At 43.2% G+C, this 22,275-nt stretch overlaps 2 protein-coding genes across 5 annotated transcripts in view; both read left to right on the top strand.

Annotated features, from left to right (window-relative positions):
- The window catches only part of LOC110974167 (tyrosine-protein phosphatase non-receptor type 21-like), a 30,849-nt gene extending 12,729 nt beyond the window's left edge, over positions 1 to 18,120 (top strand). Inside the window, exons 4-16 of the mRNA XM_022225591.2 lie at positions 2,216 to 2,313; positions 2,788 to 2,858; positions 4,250 to 4,408; positions 5,209 to 5,297; positions 5,570 to 5,740; positions 6,198 to 6,370; positions 6,856 to 8,768; positions 9,287 to 9,436; positions 10,284 to 10,481; positions 11,946 to 12,020; positions 12,195 to 12,354; positions 12,980 to 13,131; positions 13,593 to 18,120. Of these exons, the coding sequence (XP_022081283.2) occupies positions 2,216 to 2,313; positions 2,788 to 2,858; positions 4,250 to 4,408; positions 5,209 to 5,297; positions 5,570 to 5,740; positions 6,198 to 6,370; positions 6,856 to 8,768; positions 9,287 to 9,436; positions 10,284 to 10,481; positions 11,946 to 12,020; positions 12,195 to 12,354; positions 12,980 to 13,131; positions 13,593 to 13,721 (3,538 nt within the window). The 3' untranslated portion in view covers positions 13,722 to 18,120. The remainder of the gene's footprint in view (positions 1 to 2,215; positions 2,314 to 2,787; positions 2,859 to 4,249; positions 4,409 to 5,208; positions 5,298 to 5,569; positions 5,741 to 6,197; positions 6,371 to 6,855; positions 8,769 to 9,286; positions 9,437 to 10,283; positions 10,482 to 11,945; positions 12,021 to 12,194; positions 12,355 to 12,979; positions 13,132 to 13,592) is intronic.
- Positions 18,121 to 21,451: 3,331 nt separating this feature from the next.
- Positions 21,452 to 22,275, top strand: part of LOC110974164 (signal-induced proliferation-associated 1-like protein 1) — a 79,685-nt gene continuing 78,861 nt past the window's right edge. For all 4 annotated transcript variants that reach the window (XM_022225586.2, XM_022225588.2, XM_022225587.2 and 1 more), the window contains exon 1: positions 21,452 to 21,580. The gene's annotated coding sequence lies outside the window, so the exon portion shown is untranslated. The remainder of the gene's footprint in view (positions 21,581 to 22,275) is intronic.

Raw genomic sequence — 22,275 nt, 5'->3', positions numbered from 1 at the left:
TGTATTGAAATTGGTGGAGGTGTTCTTGGTATCATGTGTCCTTCGATGAATCTTCATGGATGACAGCTCTTAATGGTGGATGCACAGTTGTGATCCAAGCCAGCAGAAATGAGATGCCCTTTGTCAAAGCCTCTGACAGCCTTTAAAAGAATCTTACACTTTGTAAATGGATAGGAAGCCTCGGTGTTTCTCAACCCATGTAATGTCTATTTCCATGAGGATGAGAAAATGAGAAATACATGTACTTTGAAACGAAGAGCTCAGTTTGCTCTGCCTTTCCAGAACTGAGACACAATTACAGCACACAAAACCCATTTTGTGGGATTCAGTCACAGTTTAGTCACAGCTCAAACACCACAGAGGTTAATATGGTGTACCAACATGTGCAGGTGTGGTATACAAAGTGTGGACCTCTGTACAAAAAAGTCCTCATAATATAGGGTGCGATGGCATAGTGTGGACTCGCACAAGTCCACATAATGCTTCTCCCTCTCTGAAGAACAGTTTCAGAGGCATTTTGGGGTCAAGGTTATCTGTGGCAAACCAAAGAGGAACAGTCCAGGGAATCATCATCAAATATCCAGCTCAAAGGAGCATTTTCCTCAAGTTTCCTTAACCACAGGAGAACAAGGGAATGTCCACACTTTGTATGTAAAACAGGTACGCAAGCGCACGTCTACTAGTGCACGTGTATAGTTGCAGTGCGTTATGCTATAAATTGCCAGCAAGCACACATGTCGTCCAACTTGCCCATTTACATCGTACACATACAGCATCAAATAGCCTGCCTGCTGTCATTGTTAAATTGACAGTGGGGTAGGAGGGGATTAGATGCATGGCTTTAGACATTTTCTGTGGATTGGTCTGTCTAACAATTTGATGTTGACACATTTATTCACCAGTTCATGTACTTGTACACTGACCTGTGATACCGGTAGGTCAAGGCAACCAAATGATGAAATACTACACATGTGTATTAAAAATCCAACTACAGATATCAAAAGACTAGCAAATAAACTTCTACTGTGTACACTTGACAAAAATACAATTCAAGTCCAAGGGTTACTTTTTTTAACACATGTATGATGTTTTGTGCCATATATGAGTACCATATTAGAAATAGTCTGATTATTACATACACTTAACTAAATTAGATTGCAAACTTACATTGGGCCATGATTTCAGACTTTTTCAGAACCTCTTGATTATAGCTTAATGGGTTGAGGGGGAGTGTCAAATATCGTAGGATGGTGAATACCTGAAGCATTAAGCTTGATGTGCAGCATGTGGGTGTAAGGCATTGTGAAACATTCTGCCATTTTGTAACCCGATTATTTCTACAGAATTCTCCAGATCTCAGGAATATGCACGTACCAGTCTACAGTCTACTGGTACATTACAGCAGCCCATGGAGACAAGTTCGAAGCATGGACCAAAATTTTACACTCGGGAATCACACACAGACAATTATACAATCTATTTAGTATAAACAGGTTTAGAATAGAAGTAGATGTTACATTTTGTACAAGTCTGTACATGTACCGGTACATGAATATATGTATTGTATATATGCATGACCAAAATCCTCTGTACGCATATAACCATCGTCTAATTGTAAAAAGTGATATATTATTCACAATTTACATTGGTATGGTGGTGTATTTGTTGTGTGCTGTGAAGTTCTGAATTTGCTGGATGTGGACAATAAATGGATGTACGGGTACATTGAACATACATGTAGGTATACACCTGCTTGTGGGTACATTTAAATGTGAAATACATGGAAATGAGAGCAATTAAAGTAAAACCATAGAGCTACAAACCCAAGCATACATGTCTGATGCATGTACGTGTACAAATTGTATTATGCATGTAGGTACAGGGAAAAAATCTGTCGATTTTGGAAGACAATTTTTAGTTTTAAAAAACCTTCACATCAAATGAAGAACTGTGTTTTTTGTAGAGCAGTTTCAAAAGACCTACCTGTGTAAATGCCAGTTTCACATGCACCTAGGCATACTTGAATTCATTGTAATAAATTTTTTTTTTCCTTTGAATTTAATTATGCCGGTATTGGCAGCAGTGCAATCTGTAGAATTGACGTCATACGCGTTGATGCACTTCAACTCTTGCTTTTGATGAGTTGTTAAATTTTACTCGGTCATTCCAAAGAAAACATTGCATTTTGCTTTTTTTTTTTTGTCTTCTTTATCAGATACCTGTATTTCTTGCAACTCAAAACCGACATTATTGAAGGAATACTGCCGTGCAGCCCGGAACAAGCTGTGTTGCTTGCCAGCTATGCAGTACAAGGTAGCTAATGCTACAGAAATGATTGTGGCAATTTTAATGTGGCATTGACATGTGCTGTTGTTCTTAATGGTCGTCTCTGTGCTGTGCAACCTGCCCATGAGCAAAATGGTCCTACTGTGTTCCGTTGGATGGAGATTCCCAAGCTCACTCACACGGTGGGATTTTTGGATTTTAATTTTTTCCCATAACTTGTGGATAATTTTCTGCATCGGCAGATGGAACTTGTTGATAATAGTTCAAAAGTTCAAAGGTTCAGAAAAGGGTACACTTTGCTCATATCTTCATCCATTTTGAAACTCCGTGCAATGTTTCTTCAAGCACTTCTCTCCAAGGGTGGTCTGACCATAACCCCCCCAAAAATGAATGTGGTGTTCAGACTTTTTGTAGGTTTTGTCCTGCTGGCAGAAATATCTTCGTCATGAAGTCATTTTTATATTTTAATACCCGCTTTTGTTTCTTCAACCCTTTTTCCAGCTGAGTTTGGGGACTATGACCAGCAACGACACACAGTGGAATACCTCCAAGATTTTGTGCTACTCCCAAAGGTAGGAAGGTCTGAGAAGTCGGCTAATTCCTTATTTTTGAACTTTTCGACTGTGAAGGATAATTTCTTTTCGATTGTTTATGAATGCCAAATTTCCAAGAAAAGTAAACCGAAACAAATAATTTTCAACGGCATCACTTGAGGTTTTTTTCTCCCATTCTTGTGTTTTTTTCATGGTAGTTTCTTTTTCAAAGCTGGCCCCCTTTTTTCCCTTGAAAACAACTCCTGTGAGTGATACATGTTCATGTATTTTACAGTGTCAGTTTAATTTTTAATCTGTTTCCACTGCTTTTCGATAGTGGGGAAAGTAAATCAAAACAAATAATTTTCAGCAGTATCACTTGTGTAATTTCCCCCCATTCCAGTATTTTTCGTGGTAATTTTTTCAAAGCTGACCCCTTTTTTCTGAAAACAACTCCTGTGAGTGATACATGTATTTTACAGTGTCAGTTTAATATTTAATCTGTGCAAAGGCGGTCGCATGGTCTGTTTGTATAAGTGCGCTCATGCAGTGCTTTTCTGAAGCAATGTATTTATTCTCCATGTATCCCATTACTTCTGATGGCATATTTTACCTCGGACTTACCTGTGGGATGGCATTTGGGCCTGCTGGTGCAAGTCCATGGCCTGTGCTTTCCCCCTGGGAATTAACTTATGAATTACTGCATGAAACAAAAGGCTTACTGGAAGTATCAAGTTAATTTTATTTATGTATTTTATTTTGGCCGATGTCATTGCATTCCACTTTTTATGATTCTGTTTTTCCTGCTTTGATCTTTGTGTAACCAGTGACAGTTACTTGCAAGTAAAATTTGAATTAATTCTCTTCTATGGAAAGTTTAAATTTTGTGGAAAATTGTTTTATTCATTACTTTTTAGTGGGCCATTTTTTTTTACTAACTTAAATGGTAAGGTTCATGAAAAGAATACTTCAGACCAAAGCATTAAGACATTTTTCCGTTCGCCAAGATAGTCAATTCAAAATGTCATGCCGCTGTTCTATGGCATATTGAAAGTAAATTAGTTCACAGGAGTTCGACTTTACACAGCTGAGAAGAAAGCTTTGAAACAGTTGAGTGTAATACAGAGGCCCTATAAATCTTCCCAGAAACCGTCACATTCCTTTCCGTTGTTTTTGTTCGTAAAACCTGAAATATCACAAATGTCATTTCTGACAAAAACCAAAAATTGAGTTTCCACAAGAGATTTCACCCTCCCAGCTGTGCCATTACACAGAAGGGCATGGGGAGCGGGCCTCACATTCATAATCTACAGTTTCTTGCCAGACAATAATCTAACCAAGTTGCGTACTGTGTGCTGTGCATTTCATTTGCCCTTCCAGCAAATTTCCCAGCGTGTAACAGAGCTGTCTTTTCTCTCTCGCTGATGCAGAATCTGACCTCTGACCCCGAGATCCTGTCCGATCTAATCCAGGAGGTCATCAACGCCTACACCAATCATGCCGGGATGTCACCAGACATGGCAGAGTTGGCTTACATCACCGAGACCTCGCAGCTTGAAGGTTACGGCCAGGAGACCTATCCGGCAAAGGTGAGGTTTTTTCCCCCTGACAAGGTGGCCCTTGGCATCAACATGTTGTAACCAATTTGGAGTGTGGACAGATTACACGCAACAAAAATTAGTTGCATCAGTGGGAGTACCTTGGCACTAGCTGCACCTGGGTGAATTCAGCTGTCACTCACCACTGTCACCAAATGGCGAATATTTACAACGTTTAGCTGTAATCCTGATGCACCTGGAAACTCTCAAGAAAAAATTGTACTTAGTATGGCCTCGTAAGAGAGTGTGCAATCATATGCATACAGCTAACACTTTGGCCGTTAGCAACTTGGCAGCTGGAACCCTGCATACTCTGACAACTGCACAGACAGGTTTGGATGGAGGACTGATTCTGTGTTAGCATTTGAATCACAAGCGGAGGAGGTCAATTTCTTGGAGCTCTTTAAGTTCAACAGCACTCCGCTTAGAGCAGAAATTATTGCAGCCGCTAGCCAGTCGCATCCATGATCATCCGTATTATTCCCTACCTTAGGCTGCATCCAACTCTGTTGTCCAGAGCTAGGTCTAGGTCGTCACTCTATTGGAAATATGTAGGGACCCACCGACAGTAAGCATAGCCATCACCGTGGAAGGCTGTCTTTGCCATGGCTTCAGCCAAGTAACTTGAACACAGTCCAACACTGGCTTGACAGTACAGTCCTGACACCTGACAAACCCCAAAGACCTGGCAGTTGTGATAGTTCTAGGGAAGATGAGCCTGATCAGGGTGGAGACAGTGACTCTGGCTAACCTTGCAGTGTGATTGCTGTACTTGTCTCTTCTCCCTCCAGGATGAGTCAGGTCAAGAGTTGCTTCTGGGTGCCTCCTCCCTCGGCATCTTTGTCAAACATCTCAACGGGCAGCCTACAGTTACATTCAAGTAAGTCATTTACATGTTCCATTGTCATACACATACCTGCATCATAGTCATGTATCTTGGTACGTCTTTAGGAATGTGCCTTATTACTTAATAATGAACTCGTTAATAGATGATGCTATGTCACGAGCCAACAAAATGTATTAATACAAATGCAAAACAGAAAGGCAGCACTCAAGACTGTTTTTTTCCTCCGGGTCGGGGAGGGGGGGTGTGTTTGAGACACTGAAATCAGCCGCATGCAGTAATGAATATTGATGATTGCGACTGCCTAGGTGGAGTGACATAGTCAACATGGGTCACAATAGGCGTCTGTTTGGCATCGAGACGGCGCACAACGAGGAGACAGTGCAGTTCCAAGTGGAGGACGCCGAGACGGCCAAGTATGTCTGGAGGATGTGCAAGACGCAGCAGCAGTTCTACAAGATGTGTCTGGCTAACACCAAGTGAGTGTCTGGTGATTGGTTGGTTTGTGTTTGGCTTCAGGAGTTGGTAATTTGGTTTTCTTGCTCGTCGCCAACATGTATATTAACCACTGTACGGGTATGCTCAGTGCTTGCTGAGCGCTATGTCAGTGCTGTTAGAAATTGAGTTTTCCTCAAAAAATTGGACCTATTATTCTCAGTCAGTAACCCCAGCTGTCTGGTTACGGCTTCCAAAATTGTAAACAAACAGCTCTTGAAATAGTAAGCGGGGAACTTGCATTCCTGTTATGAGGTTGTTCGTAGACATGCTTTCATCAGTTTTAAACAGTAGTTAATATCAGATTTCCAAACACATAACCTGTACTTTCAGGCATGCATAACTGTTGTACAGTTTGAAGTTGTCTCAGTTCCAAGTTATCACAGGGCTGCCAACAGTTGTTGGAGAACTTCCTCCATCACCCCTTTTGATCTTCCTCAGGCCCGCTGCCCTTGAAGTATCCTTGGACGGCATCTCAGGTTTTGACAACAAGAGGAAGTTGATCAGCAACAGCTCGTACCGCGGCGGCTCCATCGAGAGAAGGCCGACCCTCCGAAAGCGCAATGAGCAGACGGAGCAGAGCAACGTCAACATTAAGGATCTTTCGTCAGATGGTAAGCATATCTAGCACTTTTTATTTGTAATTTTTTATTCTAACGTTCTGGACATTTTTACTTGATAATACCCGAGTCCTCCACAATCCTTCATTGTGCAAAAACCTAGTTAAACAAAGGACCAACTTAATTCACCCTTGGAGAAGCACATCTGCGGTAGCTACAAAACACCTCCCAAAAAAAACACTCCTGAAGCTTAATTTTCAGGGGGGAAAAAATCAAGGGGCTAGGAATTTTGAACACAGGATAAACCAACAGTATTCCCCTTATGCCAGCCCAGTGAACGTCATTGGATAAGTGGTTAAATTGGCCGGGTTTACAATTAAATCCTCAACTTGCAGCATATAATTGCTAACAGCTTTTTCAATCAATGATTTCAAAGCTTGTCAGTGGTTCATGAGGAACTTCTGAGAAGTTCTTGTGATGCATAAAAGCTTGCGTGTTCTTTACAAAACTGTTCACAAGCCTTTTCTTTTGTATGATAGAATCCATTCATCAGACAATGGCACCTGATGGTCCAACTTTCACCCAGTCTCAACTCAGTCTTGACCACCAGTGGGCTCAAGACAACCATGGTCAGTTCACCATGTCCCAGCTCAGCCTGGAAAGGCCGTCCACAGCTGACCACCATGCCTATGCCAACGGCAACCTCCGAGTGGCCAATCACAATGGCAGCGTCTACAGCGTCAACTCGGCCAACCAGGTTCTCCCCATGCAGGTCTCCCCGACGTCTTCCAACCTCAGCCTGCCCGGGAATGAGCTTCTAAAGGCCAAGCTGCAGGCTGCCCTGCCGGCCTACCGGCCCAGCCCGGACTACAACCCCAACGTGCATGGCCAGCACATCATCATGCTGAACCACGACCAAAGCTCCAGCATGGGGAATCTAGGCAGCGGGAGTGGAGCCTACGGTCACGTGGACAGTCGGCTGTTCCAGCAGCCTGAGCTACGGCAGCGTAGCCACACCCACAACAGCAACCAGTACAGACACCAGTATCGGCTCAGCTATGGCGGCCTCCCCAGCCATCACCCGGGACAATTTTGGGAGTCGGCGCCCCTCCACCACATGATGTACGGCCCAGGGAACCACTCGGCCATCATCCATACCTACAGTGTGCCGGAACTCACCTCCCACCTCCAAACCACGGAGGAGTACATAGCGGCCAAGCTGCTCAAAAACAAGTTCAGACCTCCGCCTCCATACCCGCGGGGGAGCACGAGCACGCCAGACCTGGCCAGGCAGAACTGGCAGAACTATCAGGTCAGCAGCAGCAGCCCTGACCTAGTCAGTAGGCGACTGCAGCACGTGACCATCCATCCCCTCCATGAGGTCCACCAGGGTCTGAGCTCCATGGAGTCGGACATGAGCACCTCCAGCGGCAATGTCGCGCAGTCCCTGCCCATGGAAGCCTTCCAGAATCTCCACCTCAGTAGTGACGTGAGCAGGCCGCAGGACTTTGGTGCACAGAACGTGAACATGTTTGTGGGCCAGCAGGCGTTCCCTTCCTCCCCTCCACACAGTGCTACTGGCAACCTGGTCATGCACAATTCTGGAAGCACAAGCCCCACCGAGGTCCCCATCTTACAGGCCCCCGCTGGTTACGAGGACCCAGGTACTGTCTTTCTACCTGACGGAACATTCCCTGTGGATTCTCAAGTGCAGAGTCCCAAATACTCTAAGGATTACCACATCCCTTTGGTGCGTCCCCCTAGTGAGTTTGCCGACACCAGTGACATTGATTCCAATTTATCACCAAATAGTGTCGGCAGCCCACCTCGTCAGTTCAAACTGCCCGGGCACAACCCGGAAATGTACATCAGTACTCAAACCACGGTGCCTGAAAACTCAGTCTTAACCTATGCATCGGACTTTGCCCAAGTCGAACACCGGCGACCGACCACCCTGAGCTCCCAAACTGTACCACCGAACAGGGACAGTGGGTTGCAGCAGAGCCCCGAACCACTTAGTCCCGAAATGCAGGAGCTTAACCCTGGCCAGTTTGCCATGTTGCACATCGACAAGGCCAACTTGGTGGACCCGTCCAGGTCGCAGCTCAACCAGCGGGACTCGGGAATCGTTGAGACAGCCTTGGCGGGACCCCTGCCCTCCCCTCCTGCCAACCTCTCCTCCAAGCCTTCCATCAACGAGGGAGAGCGTCTCAAAGCATCTCAGCTAACGCAGGCCGGCCCGGAGCATGCTACGCAGGTTACCAATGGTCACAGCACGTCTCAGGAGTCGGAGCCAGAGGAGGTGACCCAGAGTGCCGACAGCGTAGACAAAGAGAAGAATGACTATATGGGGCCCTTGAAGCTGGCAGCAATGAGTGGTCTGACGTTAGTCAGGCCGGGGGAAAAAGAAGAAGACGATGAAGATGATCCTAAACACCCAAGAGATGCTCGAGTAAGTCTGAAGCCAAACTCCTTATGGTGTGTGAACAGTTATATTGAACTTGCAGGATTCAGGACTTGTAAGGACTTTTAATGTTGTACGGGATTCAGATTATGAAAAAGATGAATGTTAAATGAATGCTTTTCAATTAACAAACCTTGCTCCCTGAGTGTGTAACGAACAGTCTTGAAAGTAGAGAACTTAGGATGTTTCGGGTTGATACAAATTTCTAAAAGAAGCTTATACACACGTTAAATATTGTTTCCAACAATTAAACAATTAAGTGTTGTACTACATTCCATATTCAAATAATCACAATTTCTATTAGACACTGTTGAAATTCCAAACTGGATCATTGTCTTGCGGTCAACAGATTTCAAGACATGAGGAGATGTAAAATGAGAGACTCATCTCATTTGTTCCAGGAGAGTTTTAGATTTGATTAGCTGTAAACATTTACCTGAGGTGAAGAAGTGGGGTTTTTTCCCTCTTCCTAATTTGGAAGTTTTCTGTTCTGTTCTATTCAACAGAGGAAGATCCTTGAAGAACACCTCAAAAACGGTCAGGTCTTTACAGAGTATGAACTCATCCCCAAGAAAAGACCCAACGCCATCTTCTACACTGCTCAACTCCCCGACAATGAGCACAGGAACCGCTTCAAAGATGTGCTCCCATACGAGGTGAATACAAACAGTTTCTAACAGTAAGACGGTCAACAAAGTGGTGAATATTTGGTATTTAAAGATCTGGTTTTAATAAGGACTATTTCTTTGACGTCTATCTCCATGTGAATTGTGATCTTGTGTTTGTTGTTTGTTTAGTATCTATTTTTTATGGTAATTCCGATGCAAGTTCTCTTTCTTGCTTGGCTTTGTTGTCTGTTTGCTCTTTTGTAAAAGTCCTTTTGTTTTTGTAAGTTTAATATGTCTGTTTGTTTGCTGGGGTAGTTTTGTTTTCTATTTAAACTGTGGAGAGCTGACAATGAGGTAATCTTGTTTATGTTTGGTAAGTGTGGTTTGTGACCGGACAAATTTGCTCTCCGAAAATTTCAATGTAAAGCAATGTGCCAAGTGTAATTTTTGTTCTTGCATACTTTGATGTAAAATTTACATTTCATGTTCCCGCATTTCTTTTTATTCGGAGAAAGAAAAACTCTGTTTGTCGTCATCATTTATTTATTGTCTCACTGTTATCCTTTTGTCCGTGAGGTACATAGAAATTTGCATTTTATCTAATTGGCATTTGCATTCGTCTAACAATGTTCAATGGCTGTTTAAAGCCATTTGGCTATTTTAACCATAACAGTCCTTAATCCTCAAAAAAGTGAATGCTTGATGACTCTTAGGGTTAATATCACAAGTTGTCCAAAAGACTGGAACAAACTACACTCTAGTTCACCATGGCAGACTCAAAATAGCAGCTTTTGCCTACTTTTTAAGCAGAGTTGAACGAAATCGACAGCCTTTTTCTTGACACGCCATACAGTTCTTATTGACCAACCTCGGTCTTTCCTCCTGAAATGTTCAGGACAAGAGGATTGAGCTGGCCCCTATGCACGACAACAGCACAGGCTACATCAACGCCTCCAACATCAAGATCCCCATTGCCAGGGACACCTGCCAGTACCTGGCTGCTCAGGGCCCCATGGAGAGCACCGTCAAGGACTGGTGGCGCATGGTGTGGGAGAGGAGGATACACGTCATCGCCATGCTGACCAAGCTAGAGGCAAGTAGTGCTCTCTAGATCTGGCTTTTCATGAGTACCGATGTGCCCGCTTTATTTGGTTTACTGCTGGGTGTGACTCACTCTCCTGTGGATACCACCAGATACTGTGCTATTTCAAGCCAAAGACTACGTCCGAATCTCTTTGCTACGGCTTGAAATCACACACAGCTGAATGGGAAGTGGCTGTAGCCACTACTGCAGACCCGCGCATAATTTCAAGCCCCAGCCAAGTAATTCAGACAAGGCCTTTGCCGTGGAATTCAGTCATAACCTAATTGTTTGCTCCAGTCCTTAATCACTGCACGCTGTACACCTTCCGGTGCGTCAGCTGTTGTTCAGAATAAGTTAGCATCCGAAAGCCTTGCCTTTGGACCAGCAGTAACGCATGTTTCACAGTGAGAGTGGATGCTGCCATTTTCCAATAGCTCCCATAAGCGCAGGTGCAAACACCTGCTGGGACCAAAGCTTTTCAGATACCGGACAGAGTTGTTCCTTACAGTTGCTGGAATGACGTGCCATTCATGGGGCAGCATACACATTGTGTGTGCGAAGTGATCCTGGGAGTTTGTCTCTGCGTTCAGTTGGGGACCCTGAACAATAGAAGACAGTAGAGTCAAGGGTTCCTGTTTAACGATTGTTCATAACATGCGGGAGGTCTTCCGAAAAAAAGTTGAGGTATGAACAAAAGAGGAACAATGGGGTCCTCGGTTGCAGGCAAAGTGTGTCGGTAGGTCCAGTGCGAGGACCTTGATAGCTGTAAATGGTGAGACTTCCATAGTACACCTGTCCACAGAAATACAACACTGAAGTAGGAGGCCTTTGTATACAGCTGCAGGTCGGTTGTCAGTGTGTAAAGAATTATTTTTCAGTAGTGGCATATTCTCGATGTATTGATGTCATATCGGAATTCTATCACACAAACTGCTCAGCTCAAATGTGACCCGTCTCGACAAAATGAGTGGAAAGTCGCATCCCGCTCTTTCCTGTTTTGAGGGTTCAAAGTCATATTGAAGCGGAGGTCAATTTTGGGGGGTTTGTAATATTTGGAAAGAGTAACCCGTCCCCTATTATCATTCCAAATATTTCGCTGGATCAGATGGTAAAAACTTCCGTTTTCTCAGCAGTTTGGATGACAGCCTTATTCTTGCCCAGTCAGAAATGTAGAAACAAGGACGGACACAAAGATGCAAAGCTGCCAGAGTAATGTCACATTGTCACCTCATACTTTCACCCTAAGTGTTCCATGTACCACGTACATATCATTGGAAAGCTCTCTTTCTGCTGAATTCCAAAATACCAATATCTCAATTTTTGAAAACTCCAACCTTCGGCTCATTTTATGGAGACAGGTCGCAGACGATAGCGATATGTTCAGCCATGGATTGAAAGAGAGTCACTGTGTGGTGACCGATTTTCTCATTGTATTGTGACTGATCGTTCTACTTGTCTTTTTTTCCTCTTTAGGAGGGAGGTAAAGAAAAGTGTTTCAAGTATTGGCCAGACTGCAGCTCTTCCAAAAACACGGTGGAATTTGGACCGGTATGTTTATGTAGTCGTAATAATCTTCACTTTCCTCAAGCCCCCCAGGTTGTATGAAAACTATAAAAATTGGAGGATTCAGCCCTGTTCGGTGTAATCCCTGGAAGGCGTGTGATTAAGCCGTTGTCTCATTGAGATTGTCTCACCTTAGTCCGACATTTTCTCCCCCTCCAGTTCCGTATCATTGGTCAGTTCAGCAACGACTCTGGCTGTTACATAACCAGTGGCTTGACAGTACGTCATGTTCCCTCGGGAGAGCAGCGGACCGTCTGGCACCTCCAGTACACCGACTGGCCCAACCAAGGCTGCCCCGATGACGTCCATGGCTATCTGGGTAAGTAACACCAGGTGGTTCACCCATGGATGTAATTCTGCTGTAGATACAGAAGCAGTGTGCCACTGTTATGTCAAGTTGGTGTAATGTGTTCTCATGTGTACCCCGCCTCGTTAGAAGAGCTCTGGTTCAAAGACCACCTGATGCTCTTTGTGGAGTTGTGCTGGCCCTTGTTTGCGGGCATTTGACACAGAGTTTGGGGTTGAGATTTATTCAAGGGTTCCCCACTCGTCACTAGGATAGTCCTTGCAAAAGATTGGTCGCTTTGCGGAATAGATCACAGTCACTGTGCAGTGTCTCTGGGACAGATAGGTTGTGTACAAGTTACAACGTGCACAGACTGTAACCAATTACGGTGCTCATGAAAGTTGTCTCTCATATGTTTGCCCTAAATGCATGTTACTAAAAACAGCCTGTATCTTAAGTAATGGCTGTTTGAGTCAGGTTTACTACCATTGATCAGCCTGTGGTTTGCTAATGGGATCTGCTGCCAAAATCCTGACTCTTTACACGCAAATATTGCCCTCAGCAGCCAACCTTGCTGCACTTGTACGCCACTAGCAACTCCCTGCCAGCACTACCTGTTTGTAATTTCTGTGTGGTGTGTGCATTTTTGTATCGGCAGCCTTTGTGGAGGAGTTCCAGTCAGTTTGCCGTCACGCCAACAGCATCAGCGACAAGCCATCTCCCCCGCTGGTCCACTGCAGTGCAGGTGTTGGAAGGAGTGGAGTCCTGATCCTGACTGACCTCATGTTGAACAGCCTAGAGCACAACGAGGTAAATGGCTGAATCCAAGATAATATATTCAGAGAATGACATGAGAACGATCTGAACATAGTGGAAGGATTGTACATGTAGATTGCACTGTTTGGCTTGCCCACTAGACTCAAGGAAAAGTATATTACATAGGTGCATGTGTTCACTGTAGCAGGTGGCACAGAGCATAGGTGACCAGGTTTGACCTAAAAGTGCACAACTGTCTACTGGAAGTCCTTAGAATACTTAGAGAAGGTTGCATCTGACTTAAGCTGATTGATGTCAGGCAATTCTGATATTTAATGAAATCGTCCTTTTTCAATCTATGACTTTTTACACGCTGCAGTTATGAAAATTTAACCTTTCCTCTTACTGGATTGCCTTCTCTGAGTAAATAAAAGACATTTCTGGTACTTCGTGTATAACAAGGGGCTTTTTGGTGAGACTTACAAGAGCATTTCATTGTTTTGTCTCTTTCTCAGGAGATCAATGTTCCCAGGATGCTGGAGCGTTTGAGGAACCAACGCATGTTGATGGTGCAGACAGTTGGCCAGTACATCTTTGTCTATCGGGCGCTCGTCCAGTCCCTGAGGAACACAAGACTCATATAGGACCAGTTAAGGTGCATAGGACCCTGTCTGAACTTTATGTTTTTTTGACGAGACCCCTCTGACACATCTTTGGGGTTTCATTCTGTCATCAGCTGTGCCTTCAGGATGTTGCTGCAGTGAGGACGATGATTGCATTGTTGCCACGGAGAATAAAACCTAGGACCAGACCTTGAGTGGCTAAATCTAAGGAGCACCTGAGGCACTTGTGAAGGACTATCCTGAGCTTTCACCTGCATCAGTCAGCTGTTGAAAGACTCCTTCAGAGAGCCATGCAGCAGGTACACAGTGGGCACCTTCACAGGTGTCAGAAGGTGCACCCTGCAAAGGTGCAACTTCACCTGCTGTGCACACCTAAAGACTTGCACACACACACACACTCCCACCCACATCTACACTTTGAGGTGGCAGTTTTCTACAATGCAGGGATCTCACTACCTCTGCTAATTTTTCGGGAAAGTCTCAAAAATTAGACATGCGGTCTCACACACACCTTCGTTAAACCAGGAAACACATCGTAATCCTGCTGGAAATCCTGTAGGCGTGCCAGATTGTACACTCTGAAATGGCTTGTTTCATCTGAAGTTTCAGTTGGGAGCACCAAAGGAACCTGGGCTGAATTCTACAGAGCTGTCGACTGGAGAAAAATTGCTTAACGCATTCCTGCACCAGGCAGAAATCAACATGGAACCAGTCTCTCATGCTGTAGACATGGCATGGCATTTTGGCCGGTAGCCTATCAACTGCCAAACCAATGTTTCCAGTGTTAGCAATGCCCCATTCTCATGAGCTCCACCAGATATGTCCCTGGTGCATCCCAATCCGAGATTGATCGCATGTTGATGTGTGCAGCAACTGTATGCCTTGATGTTACACCGTGGTTTCCCTACTATCCAAGATTCCGGCAGATACAAACAGCATCCTATGGAATCAAATGGTTTCCCTGCTGGAACAGAGGCCATCTCTTTCTTCAGATCAGAGAGATCCAAACTGCCCAGTGTTGGATTCTGTAGGATTCAAGCATGTTTTGTGGGAACTTTACAATGTGATCTGAGCACATTCTGATCACATGATCTTGTTGCAATGCCAAAGATCTCCCATCTGTGGGAGGGTGTTTTTCTGTTATCTGTCCCACAAGTCTGCAATAGTTGGCTGTTAGGAGTTCAAATATATGCACAACTTTGTGATGCACTTGGAAACATTCCATTGATTGTTTCATACATTGTTAAATGTTTGTATTCATAATAGAAGCCTTATTACCCATTTTTTTTCCACCAAAGTGATAAGCAACAACTGTTGTTTGATGCATTAAGTGTGACACATTTCTGTAAAAACAACTTTAGTCTTCCTCAAAAGCCCTTACACTGTCAAATATCATTTTGAAGTAGACTGCAAAGATTACTATTTATTCTTGCATCGTTGCTTAAAAGTGTACTTGTACAATCCTATATTTTTAAATTGGACTGAAGGAGCACATTTATAAAAAAAAATTTTAAATGAGAACCAAACATTTGAAATGCACCAGTCCTTTACCCTGAGGCAGTTTAAGTTTAGAGGATATCTGTCGACAACAGCATTTCCTTCTCTGAAATACAGTGCGACAGCTGTACTGTGTACGGTATCTAACAGAAATATTCGTCTCCACTGCATCTTGGCTGCGTTTTTCAGTCACTTGCATCATCATCCGCTCTCTTCTGAATCTGATGCACGCCATTTCCCTCAAAAAAGGTTAATTGATGTTAGACTTTTCATGTTACGCTAGGAGTTGTTTTCCACCGTGGTATGTTGACATTTACAGTAAACAAAATGTTGATCACTCTGCATGATAGTGCATGGCTAGTTTATGAACATTTATGTTACATTAGTGTAGACTTTGTTTCAGAGTGAATGTTACAAGGAGTATTTATTTGTAAAGTTTCAATCTTTATTATGTGGACAAGTGAAAAATGGACCAAGTTTGAAGGAGCAGTTGTTTGGAAGTATTTGGACAGAGAGAAGAACGTCAGAAGACCATAAGTCACAAGATAGCAGCATTCCTGAATGCATGTTCAATGCGCAATCACAGGAGATGGCAACAAATTCAACCCCAGACCATAAAGAGAAGGCTGAATAGGGGGCATTTGAAACGTCTGTGGAAAACAACAGATGTTGGATGAATAAGCCAGCTGGATGCCACCCGTGAATAAGCATGAAAGTCCCAAAGCTGGAAAAGCACACCACCTAAAAATTCTGTGTTTGTGTTGAATGTTGGTAAACACTGACCTTTTAATAACAGGGTAGATTATTTGCAGGAATTAGGCTTGATGTAAAAAGTGGATTCTTTGGGTGCAACTTGAATGGTTAAAAGGATGAGTTTGGCTCGACGCTGTAGAGAGGCTTTTTTTTTGGGTAAAGTATATGCATTCCTGTTTTGTATGTCAGTGTAATATGCCACATGTGTCTTGATTCATTGGGCTGTAAGCTATATGTATGCAGTGGACAGAAGTAATTGGATATTTGTATGGATGGTTAGCAAGTTGTTTTTACTGTAAGCTGAAGTAGCAGATTTGCCTTAATCTTTGCTCACCAGATGTCAGGCCATTGGAAAACATGTCGATGATGTTGTGCTTTTGGAGGGTGTACAGGGGCAAAGGTCAAGGGCTGGATTTAGAGGGAGGTTTGATTCGGCCCAGTGGCCGAGTTGAATAGTCCTGTGGCTCTGGTAAGCCTCCAGGCAAGTTCTCACGATCCTAGCCTGTTGTTGATGAATCTTGAGTCGCCAAAGCTGACCCTGAAGGCTCCGGCTCCGAATCTTTTCTTGAAGACTAAAAGTCAGAAGGCAGTATTGCGGAGTTCCCCAATGAGAGTATTTTTCTAAACCCTGAAAATTGTTGATTGAGAGATGGGATGGAGCAGTTTGGCATTTGGGTTGTAACTTAATTCCACAGATCAGCCAAGGAAAAATATTTGTATTACTCAGCCAAATTTCCTACTAATCAAGAATAAGCTGGGGACCAGTCTCAGGCAATATGCATAATCTATTTTGTTTGGTAACCTGCTTTGGCTAAGCAAATTTTGTCTAGGCTGTAGCAGATTTCTGTCCTTAGCTCCATGACATTGGACTCCATACATCTTTGGATGGCTGGAAGTGGAGTATCTATCTTCCATTTTTAGCCCAGGCATCAGCCTTCAGAGAGGGAGAGTATTAAAGATCTGTTTTACATTCTGAATTGGGGTCAGCATCTTAAATCCCTGATCCAAGTTGGGTGTGTTATGGCTGCATCGGAATCTGTTGTCTAGGGCAAGGTCTTGTGCAGGGAGATGCTAACAGTTAGATATAGCCGTTTCCCCAGAAGCATGTTTCAGATGTGGCAACGTCATGGATTACTTTCAGTCTTTACAACCTCCCAGCAGAATGTGTCCGACATTTTACTGGTTGAAGTGTGTGAAGTTAAATTTAATTGTGCTGCATCCTTTGCATTGTATTTGCGGCTCATGTTACGGTGTAATTTATTTTGACCAACTTCAGAGACAGTTTGAGCAAAGGGCTTGAGATACTGTTTTTAGAGCAGAGGTCGAGTTTAGAAAGAAAGGTCACAAGTATATATGCCTTTCTAAATTAAGTTTTCAACTGAGGTATTACTCGTTCATAAATTGAATGTTTTCTTGTAATGGTGCTGGCACAGATACTGGCGGGAAGTGTTCTATGAGAAGGAGAAACTCTGGATGTAAATTTCTCACAAAAAGACAGGATAACTTTTTACAGTTCAGGTAGGATCTGCTCAAATATTTACAATATCAGGCACATTCATATAGGTGAAAAATTGAGCAGGTGAAGACACCCGTTTCCAAATCCCATAGTTCTAGAAACTTTGGGTCAAAAATGAGATCTAAATGCTTTTTAGCTGATTAGTTGATTAAAAGAGCTTGGATTTACAAAAGTGTAATTATTCGTTCACTTAACCAAGCCACTTTTGTGTTTGAATCTCAGTTTTTCCACAAACATCAGATGTTACTGTCAAGTTGAATTATTGTCGAGTTGAATTTTAGGGGAGGGATGGTTGGAAGTCGAAGTAGGAAATTAAATTCACAGTATTTGGTTGATACCCTCCTCCCTCGTCACCATTGTCATTTATGTTAAGAATTGTTGTACTCGCGCTTGTCAGTTTTAACCTAATGTGATTAGGTTTTTGTGTACTAAATTGAGACACTGGGCTTTAAAAAAAAATGTGTACAGCTGTATGTGTGCCATCTAGTATATATCACATGTATAATAAAATGCTAACACTAACCATTGTTATAAATGATATACTTTCAATATTTTGTACTGGGCTGTAATTGTAACATTGTCATTATTTTACTGCATTTCTTGTATTATTATAATGCTCACAGATAAAGTATATTCCACATTCATGGTAACCTTGTACGGTGTTGATATGTTAGTATTTCCTTTTTACGTGTTTGGTACCTTGTGAATGTGATAACAAAATCCAGCAAAAGCTTAAGAAAAACAACCAGTCGTAAATGAGAGAGATCTGAAGCGAACAAGCTCGCTCTTTAGTTCTAACATCGGTTCGTCGTCCTAGCATGAGCCTTTTGAATTCCTATGTCCCTGTTGACTGATTTCATTTTCCTGTGACATTTTTCGTGTGCGCCTTCCTATGGGAGCCCAGTCTGCAGGTCCACACACTACAAATAACCGCATTGCAAAATGTCAGCTTGATTTCCTGTCTCACACCGAAGTCAGTTTCCTCAGGCAGTACACTGTCGAGTTCAGTTGTTTCGCTCTCTGGTTCACGTGGTTACTGCAGTCTAACCTGTCATCAAACACAACTCCCAAGACACTTATTTTTCAACAACACATTCCGTTTCATATACATCAATAAATACAGGATCCGGTACCGCCTTACGAAACATTTCTTCCGTCTTTGATAAATTCAATTCTTGAAAATTTAGTGAACAGAATGTTACAAGCCGGTTTCTTTGATCCAGGTTGGTAGACTCAATCTATATAAAACCAACGAGAGTTGTATCACCTGCACATTTCACAAAGGGACAACTGTCGTCAGTGGACTGTAAATCAGCTGCGCCTGTTCCTCAAAAACGGAGCTAAGACGGTACTTTTGGAGGCACTACAATCCTGGACAAATGTCATTGGAACATGCCTCCCCCTCGCCCCCTGTCAATGTTTCTCAATGGGTAAGCTGGGCTTAATCTTGGTCGAATAAATGACCGCAACATTAAATGGGGGAGAGGGGGATCTTTTCACCGCGCTTCCCACGAGGTCTTGTCAAGATTTTGTCCAGGATTGTCCGAGTTTCTGAGTGGGAAGTGGATGTCATGAGTGTGGGTCTGTGTTACCCGGGATCGGGCGGGGGGTTTGCTGCGTTGCTGTTTTGGGCGCTACCGTGTGATGCTGTAAGCAGTATATGGAATAAATAATGACTATTATAGGCAAGGTGTTGTAGTATGCCCAGTCAAGAGCATAATAAACCCCCCCCCCCCAAAAAGGTACGTGCATGTAAATACATGTACATAGTTATTTAATATTTAGTGATACAACAGCTATGGGTTATGATCACCCATCGGTACAAGATTTGTTTCAGTGGAAGGGTTCATAGTAAATTTGCGAGGATGGGATTGCTGCTCACAGGTATCAGCAACAAGAGTTAAGTTGGCCATTGAAAATGGGATAAGTTGGGCGAATCGTGAACGGCGCACCCGATTTCTCTCAAATGGAGTTTTTTATTCGCTCTGAAGGGCTATATGGTTACATAAGGAGTACATAATTCTGTCTGATCTCTTTTCACTTTCTGATTGGGTTTCAGATGAAACATTGCAACGGTGAACCATGAAAAAAGGGAAAAGCGAAAAAGGATGTGAGTGACTCTCCTTTTTAAAGTTCAGTTGAGGTGGTGTACCGTTGCGGTTCTTATCGCACGCGTGCAGCATTTTTTAAGAGCGGGATGTTCGCGCTACCTAGAGGCGGATTGGGATTAGGCGGACTTTTTAGAGACAAATCTCGTTGGAACATGCCTCCCCTCGCTCCCTGTCAATGTTGTTTCTTGGTCCAATAAATGACCGCAACATTGATTGGGGGAGAGGGGGATCTTTTCACTGCCCTTCCAGCAAGGTGTTCCAACTATTTTGTCCAGGATTGTAATTGTACAAACGAAAACATCCAAATGGATTGAATCACTGAGACGAAGAAATCGTGAAGTGAGCTATTGCAAAATGGATTTAACAACAGTGTGAGGAATAGTTGACAAATCAAGAAGTTTCCTTGCCAAAATATTAGGTTGCAATGTTATTAAAGCAGATGAAGTGTCAAATACATTATGCGCAGTGAGCTTCCAAACTTGGCACATTCTAACTGAGAGTACAGAAAAACAAATATGCGTCCTCCGTGCTGCAACACTCACGCAGTACAATTCAAATTGCACTGGGTCAACAAAAATCAACAATTAGTTGTTTCAAATATATCAAAACAAAACGCAACGCTCACATATCTTCATTACCACCGAGGTAACGCATTTTGGTCTAAGACCATTCTTGCACGTGACCGCTGACTTCTTAGAAACTGGAATAATGCATGACCATTTCCAAATGTTTGGAATTAATTGGGTGGCAAAGCAGAGATTGGAAATAGATGTAACAATATATGATTGTTGCCGAGCATGATTCAATCCGATAAACTGCCGATAAACCTCACTTTCTGTAACAGTTTTTTAAAAAGTCGGAATTATGCCTATGTGAAATGCACTCTGAAAGTCATTAAGCTTGTTTGTAAATTCGTGACAATTAAAACTTGTCCAAGATACATTAAGCTCACTGGTATATAGTCCTCGGTGATAGTTGGTAATTTATATTATGTTTGGCTTTGAGTAGCAACTTATCGTACGCAAACCATTCAAGACTTTGCTCAGAAAGTGTTCTTCAGCCTTTTCTTTGTAGACTTTCTTTTCGTTTCGAATGACATGTTTTAGTTCTCTCTGTATTTCCTTCATCTCTCTTTTATTCCCCTAGTTCCGAATAGTCCCGTCTTCTTGTATATTACATCCTTTTTGATGAGCAGTTTGTTGTAAGGGGATATTTTGACCGTTTTGGTTGGAATTAAGATGTCCTCGCAAAACTGACTATAACAACTCACTGCATCCGTAAGTTTGTGAATGTCCTGTGCAGAATGAAAATTAAACGAAAACAAGAACAAAAACCAGTCCGTGTAGCCTATGTTTGTTCAAACATAGACATAAATGTTTAAACTGTAATCAAAAGGTGTGTGTCTCCTGAAACCGCAAATTCGCTTAACCAGATTAATTCATAAACTAATTGGCAATAATGTTATGGTAAATGAAATAATTAACGATATCACCAGGGATGAGGCCGTGATTATTTTGGGTGCCATGCTACCGTATAAAAGTCAAGGCATCATCTTCACGTGAAAAATATTATCGGCGTGCGTTTGCAACATTTAGCGCCCTCTGTATCACACATTTTCGACGTCAAATTCTGGAAACAAGGACTGGTAGCCCTTCCACGTTTATATTGTCAACGGGAAAAAAGGGACCAGCTATTTTTGGCCAATGAAATCACGTGACAAACGAAGAATTTGCGGAATTTAATTTTATTCCTACGCACCTAGTGGTCCTCTTGCTTTAACTCTACGAAGGTGTTGTTTATTCGCAGTTGACAACGGTGTCCTAGGGATCAGTGGGATTTCACAGTTATCGTACTATTGTTTCCTTCCGGTCGACGGCCGACGGATCGCGGACTGAGCGAAACGGTTGTGTGACTTATCTGACGGAATTTCGTTTTTTTTGGCGTGGCGGTTTTGCTCAACAATTTGCGAGTATCCAGCTGTCAATGACTGATTACAAACCCTGGTAAGTTATGACATTACTGATGTTTCTGTGGTTCAAAAACTTTTTCATCCAAATTCATTGAAGAGATGTGATTCATTGATTAAAAAAATGTATGCAGTGGCCACGGGCATGACGAGCGTCTTCGAGCTTTTCCATTAGGCCAGTTGTCTAGTTTCCGGACACGATGCATAATTTCACATTATTTCACTCCATCGAGAGAACGTAATCGATCACTAGCGGCTTGCGATGCACATATGTCGAGGGAAAGAATTTCGTTTCAGATCATCTTAATTTTCGTGTGCCATAACAACGTGCATACACTTTAGAAAGGGGGCCGTTGGAAAGAATTCCATAGCTGAGACCTAGTGTAGGGGCCTAGGCCTATACGTAGGCCCGCTACCCCCAGAACTGTGGGGTCCGACGTCTGCTCCTCTCCCACGAGGAGTGGACGTCGGACCCCACAGTTCTGGGGGTAGCGGGCCTACGTATAGGCCTAGGCCCCCTGTGCACAAACCCTATGGCAGTGTACTATTCTCCATAAATAGATTTGGTAGGGCAGGCCACCCTGCTAAATTTCTGCTGCCCCTCCAAAATTTCAGGTCACCTAGCCAATTTCTGCCACCCTGCCAAAATTCTTACCACTCTGCCAAGCTGTGTGCATGTCTTATACATGTACCTGTATCACGCACACTTCGTCACGATGATTTCGGCTTGGC

The sequence above is a fragment of the Acanthaster planci genome, linkage group LG01 (assembly GCF_054643075.1).
Source record: "Acanthaster planci isolate LZ-2023a linkage group LG01, COTS_SCS, whole genome shotgun sequence".
NCBI lineage: Eukaryota > Metazoa > Echinodermata > Asteroidea > Valvatida > Acanthasteridae > Acanthaster > Acanthaster planci.
Note: the sequence above shows the minus strand (reverse complement) of the source record. Positions and strands in the feature narration are given on the sequence as shown.